The sequence below is a fragment of the Bos indicus x Bos taurus genome, chromosome 23, assembly GCF_003369695.1.
Source record: "Bos indicus x Bos taurus breed Angus x Brahman F1 hybrid chromosome 23, Bos_hybrid_MaternalHap_v2.0, whole genome shotgun sequence".
Classification (NCBI taxonomy): Eukaryota; Metazoa; Chordata; class Mammalia; order Artiodactyla; family Bovidae; genus Bos; species Bos indicus x Bos taurus.
The window spans coordinates 10099564-10116115 of NC_040098.1; the positions used below are offsets into that span (position 1 = coordinate 10099564).

The 16552-nt window shown below is 57.2% G+C and overlaps 1 protein-coding gene across 8 annotated transcripts in view; it reads left to right on the plus strand.

Annotated features, from left to right (window-relative positions):
- Positions 1–16552, plus strand: part of ANKS1A (ankyrin repeat and sterile alpha motif domain containing 1A) — a 169768-nt gene extending 153216 nt beyond the window's left edge. For 3 of the 8 annotated variants that reach the window (XM_027524956.1, XM_027524958.1, XM_027524963.1), the window contains 11 exons: positions 7134–7232; positions 7974–8126; positions 8224–8331; positions 9282–9446; positions 10143–10268; positions 10433–10504; positions 10631–10717; positions 11243–11380; positions 12194–12364; positions 12466–12564; positions 12994–16552. In XM_027524956.1, the coding sequence (XP_027380757.1) occupies positions 7134–7232; positions 7974–8126; positions 8224–8331; positions 9282–9446; positions 10143–10268; positions 10433–10504; positions 10631–10717; positions 11243–11380; positions 12194–12364; positions 12466–12564; positions 12994–13113 (1338 nt within the window). In that variant the 3' untranslated portion in view covers positions 13114–16552. The remainder of the gene's footprint in view (positions 1–7133; positions 7233–7973; positions 8127–8223; positions 8332–9281; positions 9447–10142; positions 10269–10432; positions 10505–10630; positions 10718–11242; positions 11381–12193; positions 12365–12465; positions 12565–12993) is intronic. The other 5 variants (XM_027524962.1, XM_027524960.1, XM_027524959.1 and 2 more) reach the window with 3 other exon arrangements.

Sequence of the window (16552 nt, forward strand, 5' to 3'; positions counted from 1 at the left end):
CAGTGGGTAGAGCACAGGAAGCCCTCGACCCCTGGATGAGTGGACACATGATGCTTCAGGGAGCATGGCTTCTATTTTCCATCATTATTCATACCCGTAGGCCACAGAGGTGAGCAGCAGAGCCCTGCCATCTTCGCTTCCTCTTCCTTCTCCCAGTGGTCCTCCCCACTCTCCCTGGGCCAGCCCCCTGCTCCCCGAGCTCCCTGGGTCTGGGGCTGTGGTTTGGGGAAGACGTGTGCTCTCCTCGCTCTCCCTCATAGCCCACCCACCACCACGTGTCTGTGGCCACTCAGCCTGGGAAGGTGGTCCTGGCTCAGACCAGGGTCCTGTCCTGTTCCGTGCTCAGCGACCCGCGCCCAGATGACTGTGCCCCCAACAGCCCTGCTGCTGTAGCCAGTAACGCGGTGGGTGACGTTACAGGACGCACGCGCCCTGGAGAGCGTGCGGTCGTTGGGGGTCCATGGCAGACGGTTCAGTGCACAAGCGTGTCAGCATGTGAAAAGGCAGGTTAAGTAAATAACATATAGACCACAGTCCCAATTCTGCCAAAATATTGTCACTGAAAAGACTTCTCCCAAATGGTAAGCTCGGTCCCCCACCCCCACCAGAGGCAATGGATTTATAAGTGGCTTTTACATTTTTCTTTATACTTTTTTATTTTCAGAATTTTCAAAAATAAACTACAACTTTTCTACTTAGAAAAAAATTTTTTTCTCCTTTAATATGAGGGAGAGATTGAAGCAGGGCCCAGTGGAAATCTGCAAAGTCCTGGAAGGCAGAGAAAGCATAAGTATCACATTGAACCAGCCAGGGCCCGAGGAAGCACTTAGCTACCCCCTTGGTGCCCAGCGGCTCTGGAGGCGGCCAGGGGCCCTGATGATGTGGTCACTGACCTGGCTGCTCAGGTGTTAAGGAGCCTTCTTAGCGGCTCAGGCAGGCCCCACAGATCACTACAGCCAGGGGTGTGGTGACTGTCAGCCGCTCAGCACACTCAGCTGGCTCTTCCCTCATCTTCCCCTAATCTTCTCATCTTCCTCATCATCTTCCCCTCCCCTAATTTGAGAAATCTGCTCCTGAGGTCTTCATCTGCATTCTGTGTGCATCAAGGCAAGCCCCTGACCCCTCACCCCAGCACACTTATCCTTCTGGAACAGCTCTTCCCACCATCCCTGTTCCTCGAGGCCCAAGAAAGACTTGGGTGGGGCGGGGAGGGGGAGGAGCATCATTGCGGGGCTTTTCCCCGGAGGCCCAGTCAGGCTGGGGACAGTAGCTCGGTCTCATTCTTTCTCCCCCAAGAGAGGAGGTTTCAGCCTTTGTTTTTTTTTTTTAATGACTCCTGGCAGGAGAAATGGCTGAATGGTTGTCTGAGAAGAGAGAGAGGCCATACAGAATATGGAAATTAGGCTGGAGGGGGCGGGCCAAGTGGCGGGTCTGGAACTACTGCTGAGGGACAAAACCCCTCCCGAGGAATCCAGTCTCTGCCCAGCGGGCCCTCTTCGTCAGAGCTCATGGGCCTTTGTTGGAGCAGAGGTCAAGTCCTGCCAGGGCTGACACTGGCCGTGGTGGGGCAGGGGGACAGAGCCCAGGTGTGCCGTCTCCCAGCCTGCCTTTCCACAGGCTGGCACGCTGCACGCACACGCCTCTCCAGGAGGATGCGCCAGGACGCTGCTCACGCCTGTCCCCTCCCCCTTAGGGATGGAACCTAACCAAGCCAAGCGTCAGCAGTTCTGCTTCAGATTTCACTTAGACTTGGAAACTAATAAAATCTCGGGAAATCTCTGTTCACTGAAATGCTTATTAGGCCAGTGAGCCGTTCTGCTCGGTTAGCTCCCTAACTGTTCGCTCACTGGGAACTTGGAACGCGGACTGGCATATAGTCAGCTCTTGGTCAGCATTAGTGTGGCAGGAGGTGAACAAAGTAGGAGGTCCCCTTTCCCCATAAACCTCCTTGTGAAAAGGTTTCTTCCTCAGCCAGGAGAGTGGAGTAACTTCCAGAATGTTTCCTGTCTTTGAGGATTTGGGGGCCTGATAGCCACCACACAAACTAATCCCACAGAATGTAGACATGGCAGGTTTAGGAACTCAGGACCCTGCGCTGTGCCCAGGGCGTACTCTGGCAGCTGTTTGCTCTGATTTTCCGTCACGTCCTTTGTTTGGGACATCTGCCTCTTTCTCCTCAAAGCTGCATACGCCCCCCATTCTCTTGCCTGGAGGTCTGGTTCATGATGGCCTTGTCTCCAGTTGGATCTAGTTTCCTGGTGGTCAGGCTTCAGTTCAGTATTAGCGGTACCCTAAATGTTTGTGAAGGCTTCTGAGGGAACGTCAGGGTTGCAGTGGGTTTTCAGAGCGTTGCTGCAGTGCCGCCCTCTCAGAGGCTCACTCTCGGGTCCTCGCTGAGGGGTCCTCATCGTCACCAGAAAGCCTGCCCCCTCTTCCCCCACCGCTTTTCCCCACCAGCATACCCTAGACCTGGGCCCAGAGTAACGACAGGAACTCGGCGTGGCGACTCTTGGATTCAGGGGTGACTTGGAAGCTGGTCAGACTTGAGAGTGGTGCCAGGGCCCAGAGGACACTCTGCAGGCCCAGGGATCTCTAGGGTCCCAGCAGAGGGGTGTGCCCTGCAGCCTGAGCAGAGTAGTCCGGCTTTAGAGCTGTCTTGCTTACGGCCTGTCCTCTGTGAGGCCAGATTTCTGTCACCAGGCACAGGCTTTCGGGAGGCTCCCACACCAGCAGTCACTGCAGCTTGGGCACAGAGGTGAAGCCACCAGGTAATGGTCTGCATGAGCTGGCCCCACTTACTAACCTTCTCTGTAAAGCGGGCATAAATAATATCCACCTCAACAGAATACAAAGTCCGGAAAAAATCCTGGAAACAGGAATTTAGGACACATCAGAAGTCATTTCAGATTGGTGGAGAAAAGATAGCTCATTCAAGAAATAGACCATCTGCTGCCTGGAAAAAAATATTAAGTGGACCCTTAAATCTTATGTCAAAATAAATTTGAGGCAGATTAAAGATTGGATTGTAAAAAATGAAACTGTGAAGTTACAGGGGAAAAACTGTGGAAGAATTGTTTTAAAAATCCCAGAAAGGATTTTCTAAGCCTGATGAAACTTTAGAGAAGCTCCATGAGAAAAGTGGGAGTTCCAGTGCAAGCAGACAGCTTCTGCCTGAACAAAGCCAGCGTAGCAGTTCAGAGACAAAGACAAACAGCAAAGACACGCGCCCAGCTCTTCATAGTAAAGCGTTGATTTCCTCACTGTGTAAAGAGTTCCTGCAGATCAAGTGCAGGATAAAGTAATTCCTGAAGCAGCAGCTGTGGCTGCTCACAGCACCCACCCCAGAGCTGCATGGACACGAATGTTGGGCTGAACTCGGCCCCACAGGTCACTGGTTCTCTCCGGGCCTCAGCTCCCTGAGCTGTAAAATGGGGTAACAGTAGTCCCCATTATTCAGTAGTTCAGCAAGTGCAAAGCATGTCGCACATGGAGGGGGGCAGTAAGTGCTGTGTATGTACTTGACAGATAAAACATGAAAGGATGCTTGAGCTCACCTACGAGCGGGCTGATCCTGTGTTAAGACATGCAGTGAGAAGCCATTTCTAAACAGCTGCACTGACAAGACTAAGACGTCTGTCAGCCTTCTGAACACACATACCCTTGCCCAAGCAACTTCTTTTATACCCTTGTTTGAAAATTTAAAATCGAAATATAGTTGACATGTGATATTAGTTTCAGGTGTACTACATAATGATTTGACATCTGGCACGTTATGAAATGATCACAGTGAGTCTAGTAACCGTCTGTCACCATGTGAAGTTATTACGACATTATTGACCATATTCCTTAGGCTGTACGTTATATCCCCATGGCTTATTTATTTTGTAACTGAAGTCTGTACCTCTTAATCCCCTTTACCCGTTCCCCTCCACCTCACCTGATTCCCCTCTGGCAACCACCTGTTCGTCCGCTTTATGAGTCTCTCTCCATTTTGGTTTGCTCGTTCATTTTTTAGATTCCACGTATAAGTGAGATCATACCGTATTTGTCTGTTTCAGCATAATGCACTCTGGACCCCATCCACGCTGTCCCAAGTGCCAAGATGTCGTTCTTTTTTTAAAGCATGGTTTCATTTATTTGGCTGTGCTGGTTGGTGGTTGTGGTGCACAGGCTTTCTCCAGCTGTGGAAAGGGGGCTACCCTCTCCACGTGGGGTACGGCCTGTGGGGCACCCCGGCTGCAGTAGTCACGGTTCAAGGCCCCCAGAGCACAGGCTCGGCAGTTGTGGCGCACAGGCTTGCTTGCCCTGCGGCGTGTGGCATCTTCCCAGACCAGGAATCAGCCCTGCATGCATTTGCAGGCAAATTCTTTTAACCGCTGAAGCACCAGGGAAGTCCCCTTCCTGTTTTTTTGGCTGAGTAGTATTCCTGTGTGTGTACACCACACTACTCATCTGTCAGTGCTCCGATTTACAGTCTCACCAGCAGTGCATGAGATTCCCCTTTTGTCCACATCCTTGCCAGTACTTCTTTGTTGTCTTTTTGATAATAGCCATTCTGACAGGTGTAAAGTGATATATCTCCTTGTGGTTTTAATTTGCATTTTCCTAACAATTAGTGATGTTGAGCATCTTTTCATGTGTCTCTTGGTCATCTGTATGTCGTTAAAAAATGAGTAGAGAGCTATGGTACATATACACAATGGAGTATTACTCAGCCATTAAAAAGAAAACATTTGAATCAGTTCTAATGAGGTGGATGAAACTGGAGCCTATTATACAGAGTGAAGTAAGCCAGAAGGAAAAACACCAATACAGTATAGTAACGCATATATATGGAATTTAGAAAGATGGTAACAATAACCCTGTGTACGAGACAGCAAAAGAGACACTGATGTATAGAACAGTCTTATGGACTCTATGGGAGAGGGAGAGGGTGGGAAGATTTGGGAGAATGGCATTGAAACATGTAAAATATCATGTATGAAACAAGATGCCAGTCCAGGTTCGATGCACGATACTGGATGCTTGGGGCTAGTGCACTGGGATGACCCAGAGGGATGGTATGGGGAGGGAGGAGGGAGGAGGGTTCAGGATGGGGAACACATGTATACCTGTGGCGGATTCATTTTGATATTTGGCAAAACTAATACAATTATGTAAAGTTTAAAAATAAAAAAAATAAAAAAAAAATGAGTAGAGGATCTGAATAGAAAAATTTCCAATCAGGTTATTTGGTTTTTTAAATATTGATTATGAGTTCTTTGTATATTTTGGATATTGACAATCTTTATCTGATACGTTGTTTGCAAATATCTTCTCCCATTCAGTAGATTGCCCTTTCATTTTGTTGATAGTTTCTTTCTGTCTGAAAGTTTTTCAGTTTGATATAGTCCAATTTGTTTATTTTTGCTTTTGTTTCCTTTGAGAAGACAGATCTAAAAAATAGGGCTAAGTCTGATGTCAGAGTGTACTCCCTATGTTTTCTTCTGGGAGTTTTATGGTTTCAGGTCTTATATTTGAATCGTTAATCCATTCACATTTCATTTTTGTATATGGTAGGAGAAAGTGGAACAACAGTTTTGATTATTTTGCAGGTAGCTGTCCAGTTTTCTGGACCATTTATTGAAGAGGCTGTCTTTTCCCACTGTATATTCTTGCCTCCTTTGCCTAAGATTACATGACCATGTAAGTGCGGCTTTATTTCTGGGTGCTGTGTTCTGCCCGTCGATCTACGCGTCTGTTTTTGTGCCACTGCCATACTGTTTTGATTACTGCAGTTTTGTCGTATGGTCTGAAGACAGGGAGTGATACCTCCAGCTTTGTTCTTCTTTCTCGAGAATGGTTTGGCAGCAGTCTCTCTTCTTGATAACCACCACAGAACGATGCACATAGAGGGGGTTTGTGCAGCGCCACCTGTAAAAGCAGAAATTGGAAGCAGTCGTCCTTCAACACAGAACTGGCGTAAAAATGTATAATATTCACAGTTTCATAAATTTATAATCATCCATGACCCTGGATGATTATGCAGCTTTAAAAGAAAGGACAGGTCTCCATACACTGATGCAAAGTGATCTCCTATATATACTAAGTAGTTGTGAACAGTGTGTCAAGAATCGTATTTATGCAGGAATAAAGTGTGCATGTGTGTAGGTGCCCAGCTGGGGTCTGGAGGGATATCCAGGAAAGTGGGAACCATTGCTCTTGGGGGCTGGGGCTCTGTAGCTGAGAGACAGGCAGAACGCATGACTTTTCGTGTATCATAATCTGAAAAAAACCCTATCTTGTGACACCACTGTGAGTAACTAAAGACAGCACGATAGGGGTTAGGAGTGGTGAGTGCAGTCAGACCCTCTCAGATCCTAGCTCTACCACGAGATGTGTGACTTCGGATGTGTTTCTGACCTCTGTGTGCCTCAGTTTCCTTCTCTGTAAAATGAGGATGCAAACAGAACCTAACACAAGGTTGTGAGCCTGAAGTGGGCGAGTGCACGTGAAAGCTCCTCGTCCCTGTCACGCAGCAGGGACACGACAAATGCCAGCCACCCTCCGTTTCACCCTCTACTGCCCCTCCCTCCTCTCCCAGGCAGGTCTCCGCTTTGAGACTCCTGTCCTCCTTGAGACTCCTCTCCTCCTTGGGTGCCTGCCCCTGCCACCCACCCAGGGTGGCTGTTTTAACCTAAAATCACAAAATCGTATCTGTAAGGAACCTGGAAATTAATCCTGTTCTTCACCTTGGGGGGAGGGCCTCCCTTGGGGCTCAGCTGGTAAAGAATCCGCCTGCAGTGTGGGAGACCTGGGTCCATGGGGTTGCAAAGAGTCGGATACGATCACCTTGGGGAGTTGTCAGATCTGCCCCCCAGGTAAATGCACATGGGCTCAGGTGGGCGAGGGCCTGTGCGCTGCCTGCTGTGGCCCAGGTCCGCGCCCTGGAGCCGCTCAGGACAGGTGGGCAGCCGGGCAGGTTTGTCTCCCTGCTATATGAGGCCCTGTGTAGCCCATCCTGGCCTCGCAGGGTGCCCCAGGGCTCACACCCTCATGGTGCTGGTGGCGAAGAAGAACTTGGCAAGGGGCCATAACAGGCTGGCCTCACGGCCTCATGCAGGAGGCCCTCACGTTCTCCTTTCTCCTCTCAGGGGCCTAACGTGATGGAAGATCAGGACCTGCGGGAAATCGGCATCAGTGATGCGCAGCACAGGCGGAAGCTGCTCCAGGCCGCACGGTCCCTGCCCAAGGTGCCACCCGCAGCGCCTCAGCCTCAGCAAGGGGCAGGGCAGGCTTTGGGGCTTGGGGGCCACCAAGGGGGGTCTGCCCCGTCCTGGGAGCCCCACAGGGAGCACAGTGTCCTGTTCACCTCTTTGCCACGTTCCAAGGGCAGCAGAGCCCCAGGCACAGTGCACATGTAGTCCAGCCTCAGGAACAGGTCATCTGGCGTGGAGCCTGGTGCCCGCAGGTGTAGCCCATCACTTGGAGGCCAGGCCTTCCCCGAGGCCCGAGGCCCGGGGTATGGGGCAGCACAGGAAGCGGTCTTTGCCTGGGGTGCTGTGGGCGGTAGGCCTGAGCCTCTCTTCAGCTCTGCTGGCACAGAGTCCCCTGGTCCCTTCTACTGCCAAGGTCTGAGGGCGCACAGACGAGTCCCCACGGACGCGCACCATCTCCTTGTCCCGCCAGGTCCATGACCATGTCGGGCATAGAAGGGGCCTCACAGACCCTCCTCCCCATCTAGCCTCACCTGACAGGGCACCTGCCTTTCTCACTGATTTCCCGCCTCAGCTGGGCCCTGATTCGGCAGACCTGGGGTGCCCGGGTGGTCCCAGGTGAGGCAGAGACAGCTGTGTGAGCCGAGGGACTCGGGTGCTGAGCTCATAGGCCCCTGTGGGTCCTCAGGCACTGTCCCACTCCTACCCCAGCCTCCAGTGTGGTCTCCCGCATCCCCGGGGTCCTTGTCAGCCCTGCCTCCTGTCCTCGCTGCACAGGTGAAGGCGCTGGGCTACGACGGCAACAGCCCCCCGTCAGTGCCCTCCTGGCTGGACTCGCTGGGGCTTCAGGACTATGTCCATTCCTTCCTGTCGAGTGGCTACAGCTCGATTGACACCGTGAAGAACCTCTGGGAGCTGGAGCTCGTCAACGTGAGTACAGCTCTGCGCAGGCCTGGCTGGTCAGTCCCGAGCATGAGTGTCCCTGGATGCCCAGTCGTCCCCTGACTGCTCCCCACCCCGCCCCCAGGTCCTGAAGGTGCACCTGCTTGGCCATCGCAAGCGCATCATCGCCTCCCTGGCGGACAGGCCCTACGAGGAGCCGCCCCAGAAGCCCCCGCGGTTCTCCCAGCTGAGAGTGAGTGGGGCGGGCGGAGAGGGAGGCGCGTGTGCTTTGTGCTGTCAGGAACTGAAAAGAATCCTTTAGGAGCTTCTCAGAGACAGTGTCACCTCTATAGGAAAGGAGCAGCTGAGCCGATCCCTCTCCTCCCAGTGTTGGGGTCAAGTGTTGGGGAAGTTAGGAAAACAAATACCCGAATCCCAAACGGCTAGGGCCATGTCTGAATGTCCTGTTCAGCTGTCTGGGGATTGGAGTCCCCTCGGGCAGTCTGACATGAGCCAGAGACAAAGCCTAGAACCCGGCAGGGCTGGGCCTTCCTGAGCTTCTGAAGGAAATCCCTGTGATTTTTAAAATCTCACCGATGTTTTGTTGCTCAATGCTCCTCATTTCTGACTGAAAAGTAGGTTAGACTGTGAGCCTATGGTTCAGGATGACTCTCCCCAGACCTGCAAGGCTGCTGGTGGGCAGTGGGTGGGCCTGGGCTAGAGTCTCAGCCTCAAAGTGGGCACGGTTTCACCCTTTCACACGTGAGGAAGCCCGGGCCCAGGCTGGTTCCGAGACCATACACTCAGCTGACATTCAGACATGGAAGCCAAGGAGACAGGGTGTCATCGGGAGCACAATGTCTCCTCAGGAGGGACCCTGAGATTGAGTCACGCATCCCCAGGGCCCAATCAGCTGTGGCAGACAGTTTTCTCTTTGAGAAGGTGGAGCGCGCTTCCCCGCCCTACAACCACCCCTCCTCCCTGCACGCTCCGGGCTGCCCACCTGCAGGGCCCAGTTGTCAGGGCTTTCTGGCTGGAGGAGTCTGGCCCGATGCCCAGCTCCTGCCCTTTCTCACCGACTCTCCCCTGGAGCTGGGCCCCGATACCAGTTTCTCACTGATCCCCCCCCGGGGCTGGGCCCTGATACCGGCAGCCTGAGGCCCAGCCAGGCGGCCCCCAGACTCACGGCTCTCCCCGCCGCAGTGCCAGGACCTGTTCTCGCAGACGTCGTCCCCGCTGAGCCAGAACGACTCCTGTGCCGGGCGGTCAGCTGACCTGCTGCTGCCTCCTGGGGACGCGGGCAGGAGGCCGCACGACAGCCTGCACGAGCCTGCGGCGCCCTCTCGGGCAGAGCGCTTCAGAACCCAGGTGGGCGGGCAGGGGGCCCAGACGGGGTCCCTGCACCCCTCCGGCAGGACAGGGCTCCCCCTGCCTGGCACAGGCCGTAGGCTTCATCCCGCCCCCCAGGTGTGGCCTGGCCCGCATCCCCCACAGGGCGAGCCTTCGCTCCATGTCTTTGACCCGCTTCTTCTCTTACGACTCACTCATCTCAGTTCTGGCCTCTGAGGAGTCCCCGCACCTTTGCACCAGCACAACTGTGAATTTTACAAGATTCAAAAAGCATGCTGTCTGGCAGTCTTAGTGACTCTGTATCAAGACTTTCCACCTTGCTGGGAGTCCTGAATTTCCCTTCGTCCCCATGCCTTCCACCCATGCCCTAGTTGAGGACCCCGTCACCCCCACACCCCGACTCCTGTCACGAGGACCCCTATAAAGCACATCCGTGACCACGGAGACATCCTCCCCGCTCCACTACCCCAGGATAAGATCATCTCCGACACCATGGAGCCTTCCACGTGGAGCTGCTCACGGATGGGCGGCTGAGGTCCCGGCTTCCCTACCTGTTCTCAGCCTGGACAGGCCTCACCTCTGCCCCAGCCCATCTGAACAGCTGGTCTGCCTCTGCCCTGGAGCTCCTGGAGGTGGCTGGCAGGCCAGAGCCAGGCGGGGCGCTCAGGAGCCCCTTGAGCGGCAGGCTGAACTGGGGCCCCATATGTTCTGCAGGAGGAGCACCGAGAGGCCAAGCTGACCCTCCGGCCCCCCAGCCTGGCTGCCCCCTACGCCCCTGTGCAGAGCTGGCAACACCAGCCGGAGAAACTCATCTTCGAGTCCTGCGGTTACGAAGCCAACGTGAGTAACCCCTACCTCCAGCCCAGGGCCCCCATGCTATTCTCAGCTCTTCAGCCGTCCCGGCATTGCGGGGAGGGGAGTCACGGGAGAGGGTCCAGGTCGGCTGGGCAATCCCCGCATGGTGACACAGGACACCTGAACGCGCCTACTGCTCGCTCCCACAGTATCTGGGCTCCATGTTGATCAAAGATCTGCGAGGGACAGAATCCACACAAGACGCCTGTGCCAAGATGCGGGTAGGCTGTCACGGGCAGTGGTGTATTGGGCGCGGCTAGGATGGCAGGCAGCAAACGGTGGCACCAGCTGCAGCTGCGGGGTCCTGCCCTGAGGAGCGGCGTTGACGGGCCTCCCGTTTGCTGTAGAAATCCACAGAGCACATGAGGAAGATCCCCACCATCATCCTGTCCATCACATACAAAGGGGTCAAGTTCATCGATGCCTCCAACAAGGTGTGTCCCCTCCCCGCCCTCACCCCCGCCAGCGGGGCGCCTTCCTCAGAGTCCCCGCCTGGTCCCACCTCCACCTCAGCCCGGTGTCAGTCTCTCGTGCACCCCCTCACCTGGGTCCCAGGGGACAGCTTATCTTCCTCAGCGTCCCCGTCTGGTCCCACCTCCACCCCGGCCCGGTGTCGGTCTCTCGTGCACCCCCTTACCTGGGGTCCCAGGTGACAGCTTGTTTTCCTCAGCGTGGGCTCCACTGGCCACTTCACTGCTCACAGGCTTTTAACGCTGTGATGCGCTTACTGAGCCCAGGACACCCCCAGGCCCCACGTTCGGGCCCTGGAGGGCAGAGGGGGCTGGATGTGAACATTTACTCCCTTGGCTGCTGTGGTCAGGGGTGGAGACCCCAAACCTAAATCAGAGGAGATTAGGCGCCACCCTCAACCCCCACCCCGCCAGAGAGCAGATGAGGAAGTGGCGTTTGGCCGACGCCCTGGGCTGGTGACGGGCACTGCAGAGCTGCTTTTCCCGCAGAATGTCATCGCAGAGCACGAGATCCGGAACATTTCCTGCGCGGCCCAGGACCCAGAGGACCTGTGCGCCTTTGCCTACGTCACCAAGGACCTGCAGACTGGCCACCATTACTGCCACGTCTTCAGCACGGTGGATGTGGTAGGTGGAGGCCACGCGGCCCGCGCACTGGGTGCTGGCACCTGGCGGGCACCGAGCCGCGCCTGTCAGGAGCAAACGCCCGGCGCACAGAGCAGCAGTGGCTCGACCAGGGTTCTAGCGACAGCAGTTGCCCTGCTTCTGGCCGCGTGTGTGTTCCCGGGCCAGGGCTGCACCTCCCCAGGCTGTGGCTTGACCCTCCCGCGGGGCCGTCTTCCTGAAAAGCCCTCCACCTCCCTCTTGGGGACAGGGAGTCTCCTTCCCCCCAGAGCCCAGCTTGGGCTGCACCCTGGCGCCGCTGGGCTGACGGGAGGTGTTCATGTGGCAGCCCTGAGACGGGGCCTGTGCCAGGGCTGCTGCCCCCGGGTCTTCAGGGCCCCACTGGGGACCTCTGTCGGTGCTCTGGGCCCGGCCACGGCCTCTGGGCTTTGACATGCGCTGGCTTGTGAGCTAGGAACTCCCCTCCCTGCTCCTCACCTGCACAGCGGGACAGAATAACTATTTCAGGGCTTGTTCTAAAGAGGAAGTCCCCCAGAAGGTGCCCGTCCCAGTTCCTACAGCTCACCTTCTCTGTCATTTCTGGGCAGTAGGACCTGAAGCCACAGGGACCCCCAGGGCTCGTCTCTCCAGTAGAATCACCCACAAGGAAACAAAATGTGCGCTTTGTTCAGACTGTCCTCGGGACACACTTCGCTTTCAGGGCAGCCGTTGCCTGCATTGCTGCTGCCCAGCCTGTGTGGGGTCCTGGGGGGTTGGGGGGCGCCAGGGCGGTGCTCCCTGCTCCCTCCTCTCACCCTGTGCCCTGCCTCCTCCCAGAACCTGACCTATGAGATCATCCTGACGCTGGGCCAGGCGTTCGAGGTGGCCTACCAGCTGGCCCTGCAGGCCCAGAAGTCCAGGCCGGTGGGGGCCTCTGCCGCTGAGGTGATCGAGACCAGATCTTCCAAGCCCGTGCCGAAGCCCCGGGTGGGCGTGCGGAAGTCAGCGGTAGGTGGGGCGCCGGGTCCCAGGGCTCGGGGAGGAGCGGGCGTGGAGGGTCTCGTGCGGCCGTGACCCCGGCCTGTCTGTCTGCTTTGCTCGCGCCCCAGGTGCCGCCGCCCCCCGGTAGTCGCTGTTGTCACTGTCACACCCGCCCCGCCCACCGTCCTTCCTACCTCCCGCTGCCGTCTGTTAGTCCTGGAGCCAAGGTCTCTGCACCCGCTGTGTGTCAGTCTCCCCGCGTGCCCGTGAGCTCCTGGAGATGCTGGCGCCCCCGACCCCGCGTGCCCGTCTTCCCTGAGCTGCCCCCGCACCGTCCCCCCTGTGCTGTGGCCTGTCTCTCTGCTGTGTGTCCTCCTCTCTCCAGAGGTCAGGGTGCCCGCCGTGGTCTTGCCCGGGGGAGCTCTCTGGCCCCACGGTTTGGGTTTTCCAAACCCCTTCCCCGCTTCCTGCGCCATGGAACCGCCCAGGGACCCCAGCCGTTCCACGCGCCCGGGAGACAGCCTTCCGGGACGCTCCCGCGAGGTGCCCCTCCTGCTCCCCACCCCGGGAGCTGGCTCTCTGGCGGAGAATAGGGCACCCCCGGGGACACGGATGCCAGTGTGGCCCCTCTGACCCTGCCCCCTCCTCCTTGGCAGCTGGAACCACCTGACACGGACCCCGACGCCCAGTCCCACGCCAGCGTCTCCTGGGTCGTGGACCCCAAGCCAGACTCTAAGCGGAGCCTCAGCACCAAGTACGAGACCACTATCTTCTAAGCCCCGCCTCTGCTAGTCTCTCGTGCCTTCCGGTGCCTCTCTGCTCTTCTCAGCGCTCCTTCCGCCCGCTGAGGCCAAAGCCCACCCCCGCCCCGGGCCTCCCCTCCCGCGCCAGCTCTCCCAGCCACCGGACACTGTGAATCCCGCCTTGGTCGAGGACGGCTTGGCGGGGGGGCGAGTTGCCTTTGAGGTGGGGCAGCGGGAGGGCGTCGGCCGGCAGGCTCGCTGGACCCGGAGGGAGGCCGGCTCCAAGCAGCGGCCCCCCCCCCAATGGGGCGGGGCTCCCTGCCGCTCCTCCCGCAGCTTGAGTCCCGTGCTGCCGAGAGCTCGCCACGCCTCTCCCGACACAACCAACCACTGTGACCGCCTGGGGCCAGATCCCCTGCACGCAGCTCACGCTGGCCCGTGGCCTGTCTTCCTGCCATGAGACCTCAGCTGGGCCGGGGTCAGCCCGCTGTGAGGCCCCTGGGGCACATGCCTGGCTCCAAAGCCTGCGGCTCTGAGCGCCTAGACACCCACAGGCTGGCTCCACGCGCCTGGAGTCTTTGTCTCGGGGGTCTTGAGCTGCATGGAGTGGGATTGGCTTCTCACGCCCTGGCCAGGGAGTGACAGGCGGGCGGAAGAGGAAGGCCGCCCTGTGGGACCCGCAGGAGGGGGGTCAGTGCCCTGCACCTCCTCCCCTCGGGATGCCGCCGCCTGAGGGCGGGGACCTGGGCTGGGCAGTGCTTGCTGGCCCTTCTCCGTGGTGTGGGGTCAGGGCTCAGCAGCGGGGAAGGCGGCGCGGAGGCTGTGGAGGCCCCGCGCCCTTGGGTGGGGAGCCGCGGTTCCGTGGGGGGAAGCATAGCACGGAGCGCGACTCGGGGGGCACCGCCGCTCAGTGGCGGCGGTTCCTTTAGAGCCGAAACCCGGTGGACAAGCCGAGGTGGGTCTCCTGCCTCCTGCCCTCGTGCCTTCCGAGCAGATGCCTGAGCCACGGAGGGTGCTCGGGGAGGCCGCGAGGGACCTTCTGCTCTGCCTCCCTGTTTCCTCTCCGTCTCCTCCACTGTGCAGCCCCTTTGGTTAACCTTTTCCTCCCCCCGTTGTGTTTGCTTCTGCCAAGCTGAGCCACCGAGGAACCGACTGTGCTGCAGAAACAGCCGTGCGGAGCGCAGGCTCCCGCCACCGCCGCTGCCACCGCCGCCTCACCTGCATTGGAGACCCAGGCCCACCTCTGCCCGCAGGACTCCTCCCGGCTGTGGGCCCGGGCCCGCCGCCAGGCCTCGTGGAGGGAGCCCTGCCCCGGTGCCGAGCAGCCCTCCAGCCTCTAGCAGATGAGACTAGGGACTCCAGAGACCCTAGAAGTGACTTGTCCAGAAAACGTTTTTTAATAGAAAAAAATTTTTTTTTATAAAATTAACACTTGGCTCAAACCTCTAGGTTAAACTGCCAATCTTTAGACCAGTGGCCATACGGTCCGAGGGTCTGTCCTCAGGCCAGGGCATGGACGCGCTTGGGCAGCTCCGAGAGGAGGCGCTGGGTGAACCGAGTGGCCGGACAGGCGCCCCCTTCAGCCGCTGCTCCTTTCTGAGCCGCACACGGTTTCTCGTCCCTGCCCGGAGCCGAGCGCGGCTGTGGCGGCTTCCACTCCGACCCCAGCGGGCAGAGCGTAGAGGTCGAGCCAGGCAGAGAACGAGCAGGTCCCGGGCCGCCGTGGTCCGAACACCGCCCTGGGCTGCAGGCCACGGGCCCTCCGGTGACCTCAGGCCAGCTGAGTCGGATCAGAAAGGAGAGGAAGCAGCTGTGTTTGTCTTGGGCATTAACGGGTAGGTCAGCTGAGGCGGCTGCCTGCAGGTGTGTGATTTATCTAATCAGGTGTGTATGATTAGGACTCACTTTGGTCTGACTGTTGTCCTTTCAGCTCTGGGCTCACCCCAGGCTCTGAGGGCGGAGAAGGCTGGGCGCAGAGGCCGTTTGCTCCCCCAGCGTGGCCTCCAGGGCCTGCAGTGCCGCCGCCCGATCCATCCTGCTGGCTGGCTTTGCTTTGCGCCTTTGGTTGCGTCGCTCCTCCTGGAGGCAGTAGAATGGGAGGATCTTGTTCACTGGGGCTGGACCAGGTCAGCTGTGTGTCTAGCAGCTCGCAGAGCAGAGCCTTTCCTCCCCAAGCAGGCCCTTTGCTGGCGCGGTGCAGTTGGTCCTGGGGTCAGTAGGTCCAAGGCCTTGGCAGCACCCCACCCCCCGGCCAGGAGCTCCGGGGGCGGGCCCCCTGCACCGTCCACAACAGGGGTGTGGGGTCGCAGGCCCAGGGGGTCGCCCTTACTCTGGGATGGAGACAGGTGGTCCTGCCCTTTCGGTACTAAACAAGGACTTCAACACCGGAAGTCTGACTTCACGTCCTGCCGCTCCCAGGGCCTGACGGTTCTACTGTGCAGTATTCAGCCCATCCTTCTTCCAGGGATGGACAAGGAGCCCAAGCTAGGTGGGGAGACTGCTGGTCCGGCCACAGCACACGTGCTGTGCCCTCTTCCTCCTGAGGAAGGCCGGTCTCCTCTAAGTAGGCCCCTCGTGGTGGGTGGTGGATCCATAAAGAAAACTGTAGACACTACGATGAGTTCTTCAAGCTGTTTTTTGTTTTTATGTCCTAGGTAGGTGTCTCCTCCTCTTGAAGCTGCTATATCTTATTTATTCAGGGTGTTTTCATATTGGAAAGCCTTGGCTAATCTGCTCTGGATTTTGAGATTGGTTTATTTCTCAGTAGTCAAAAAGGGAGGGGCTAGATCTTTTTTTACTCCTCCTCTGGGACAGGTACTCTCCCTTCCCTAGAAAGAAATATTATAACATTGAGGACAGGCTTCACATGGAGAAGCCTCGCTTCTGCACACGAGCGCAGCCCCGTTCTGAAGTGTGCAGGCCCTTCAGGCAGGACTCGAGATGGAGGCGCTCTCTGGTCCACCCTCTTCCTCGCAGCTGCTCCGAGTGAGCGGGGCTTCCTTCCAGACAGGCTCTGCCTCTGCAATGCTCACACCCCTCCAGGGCCTCCAGTGCTCTGGGGAGTCCCTTGAGAAGCCCGGGGCTGAGCAGGCCGGTCTGCCCTCAGCCTGTGTAGGGGGGCCCAGGCCTGCAGGACGACTGTCAGACGCAGTTCACAAAGTGTTGTTGCTAACGGTGTGGCAATGGGACTGAATTGTAATAAAATGTTATTTAATCTTTGTCTGTATTTTGATACTTGAATGACTTCCCCTTCTATTTTACTGTACATATAATTGTTAATCTGTCCGATTTTGTCTAAGTTACGAACATCTTGTGGTACCAAGCGTAACCGACCTGTGCGACAGCATAGACTGACCTCACTACATGAGAGAGTGTAAATATTCCCGGGCTTTTGGCTTTGGTTTTGTTATTTTCGTAACTGTACAACTTAGAACAGACTGAATTAATAAATGAGAAGTGACATGAAACCAGC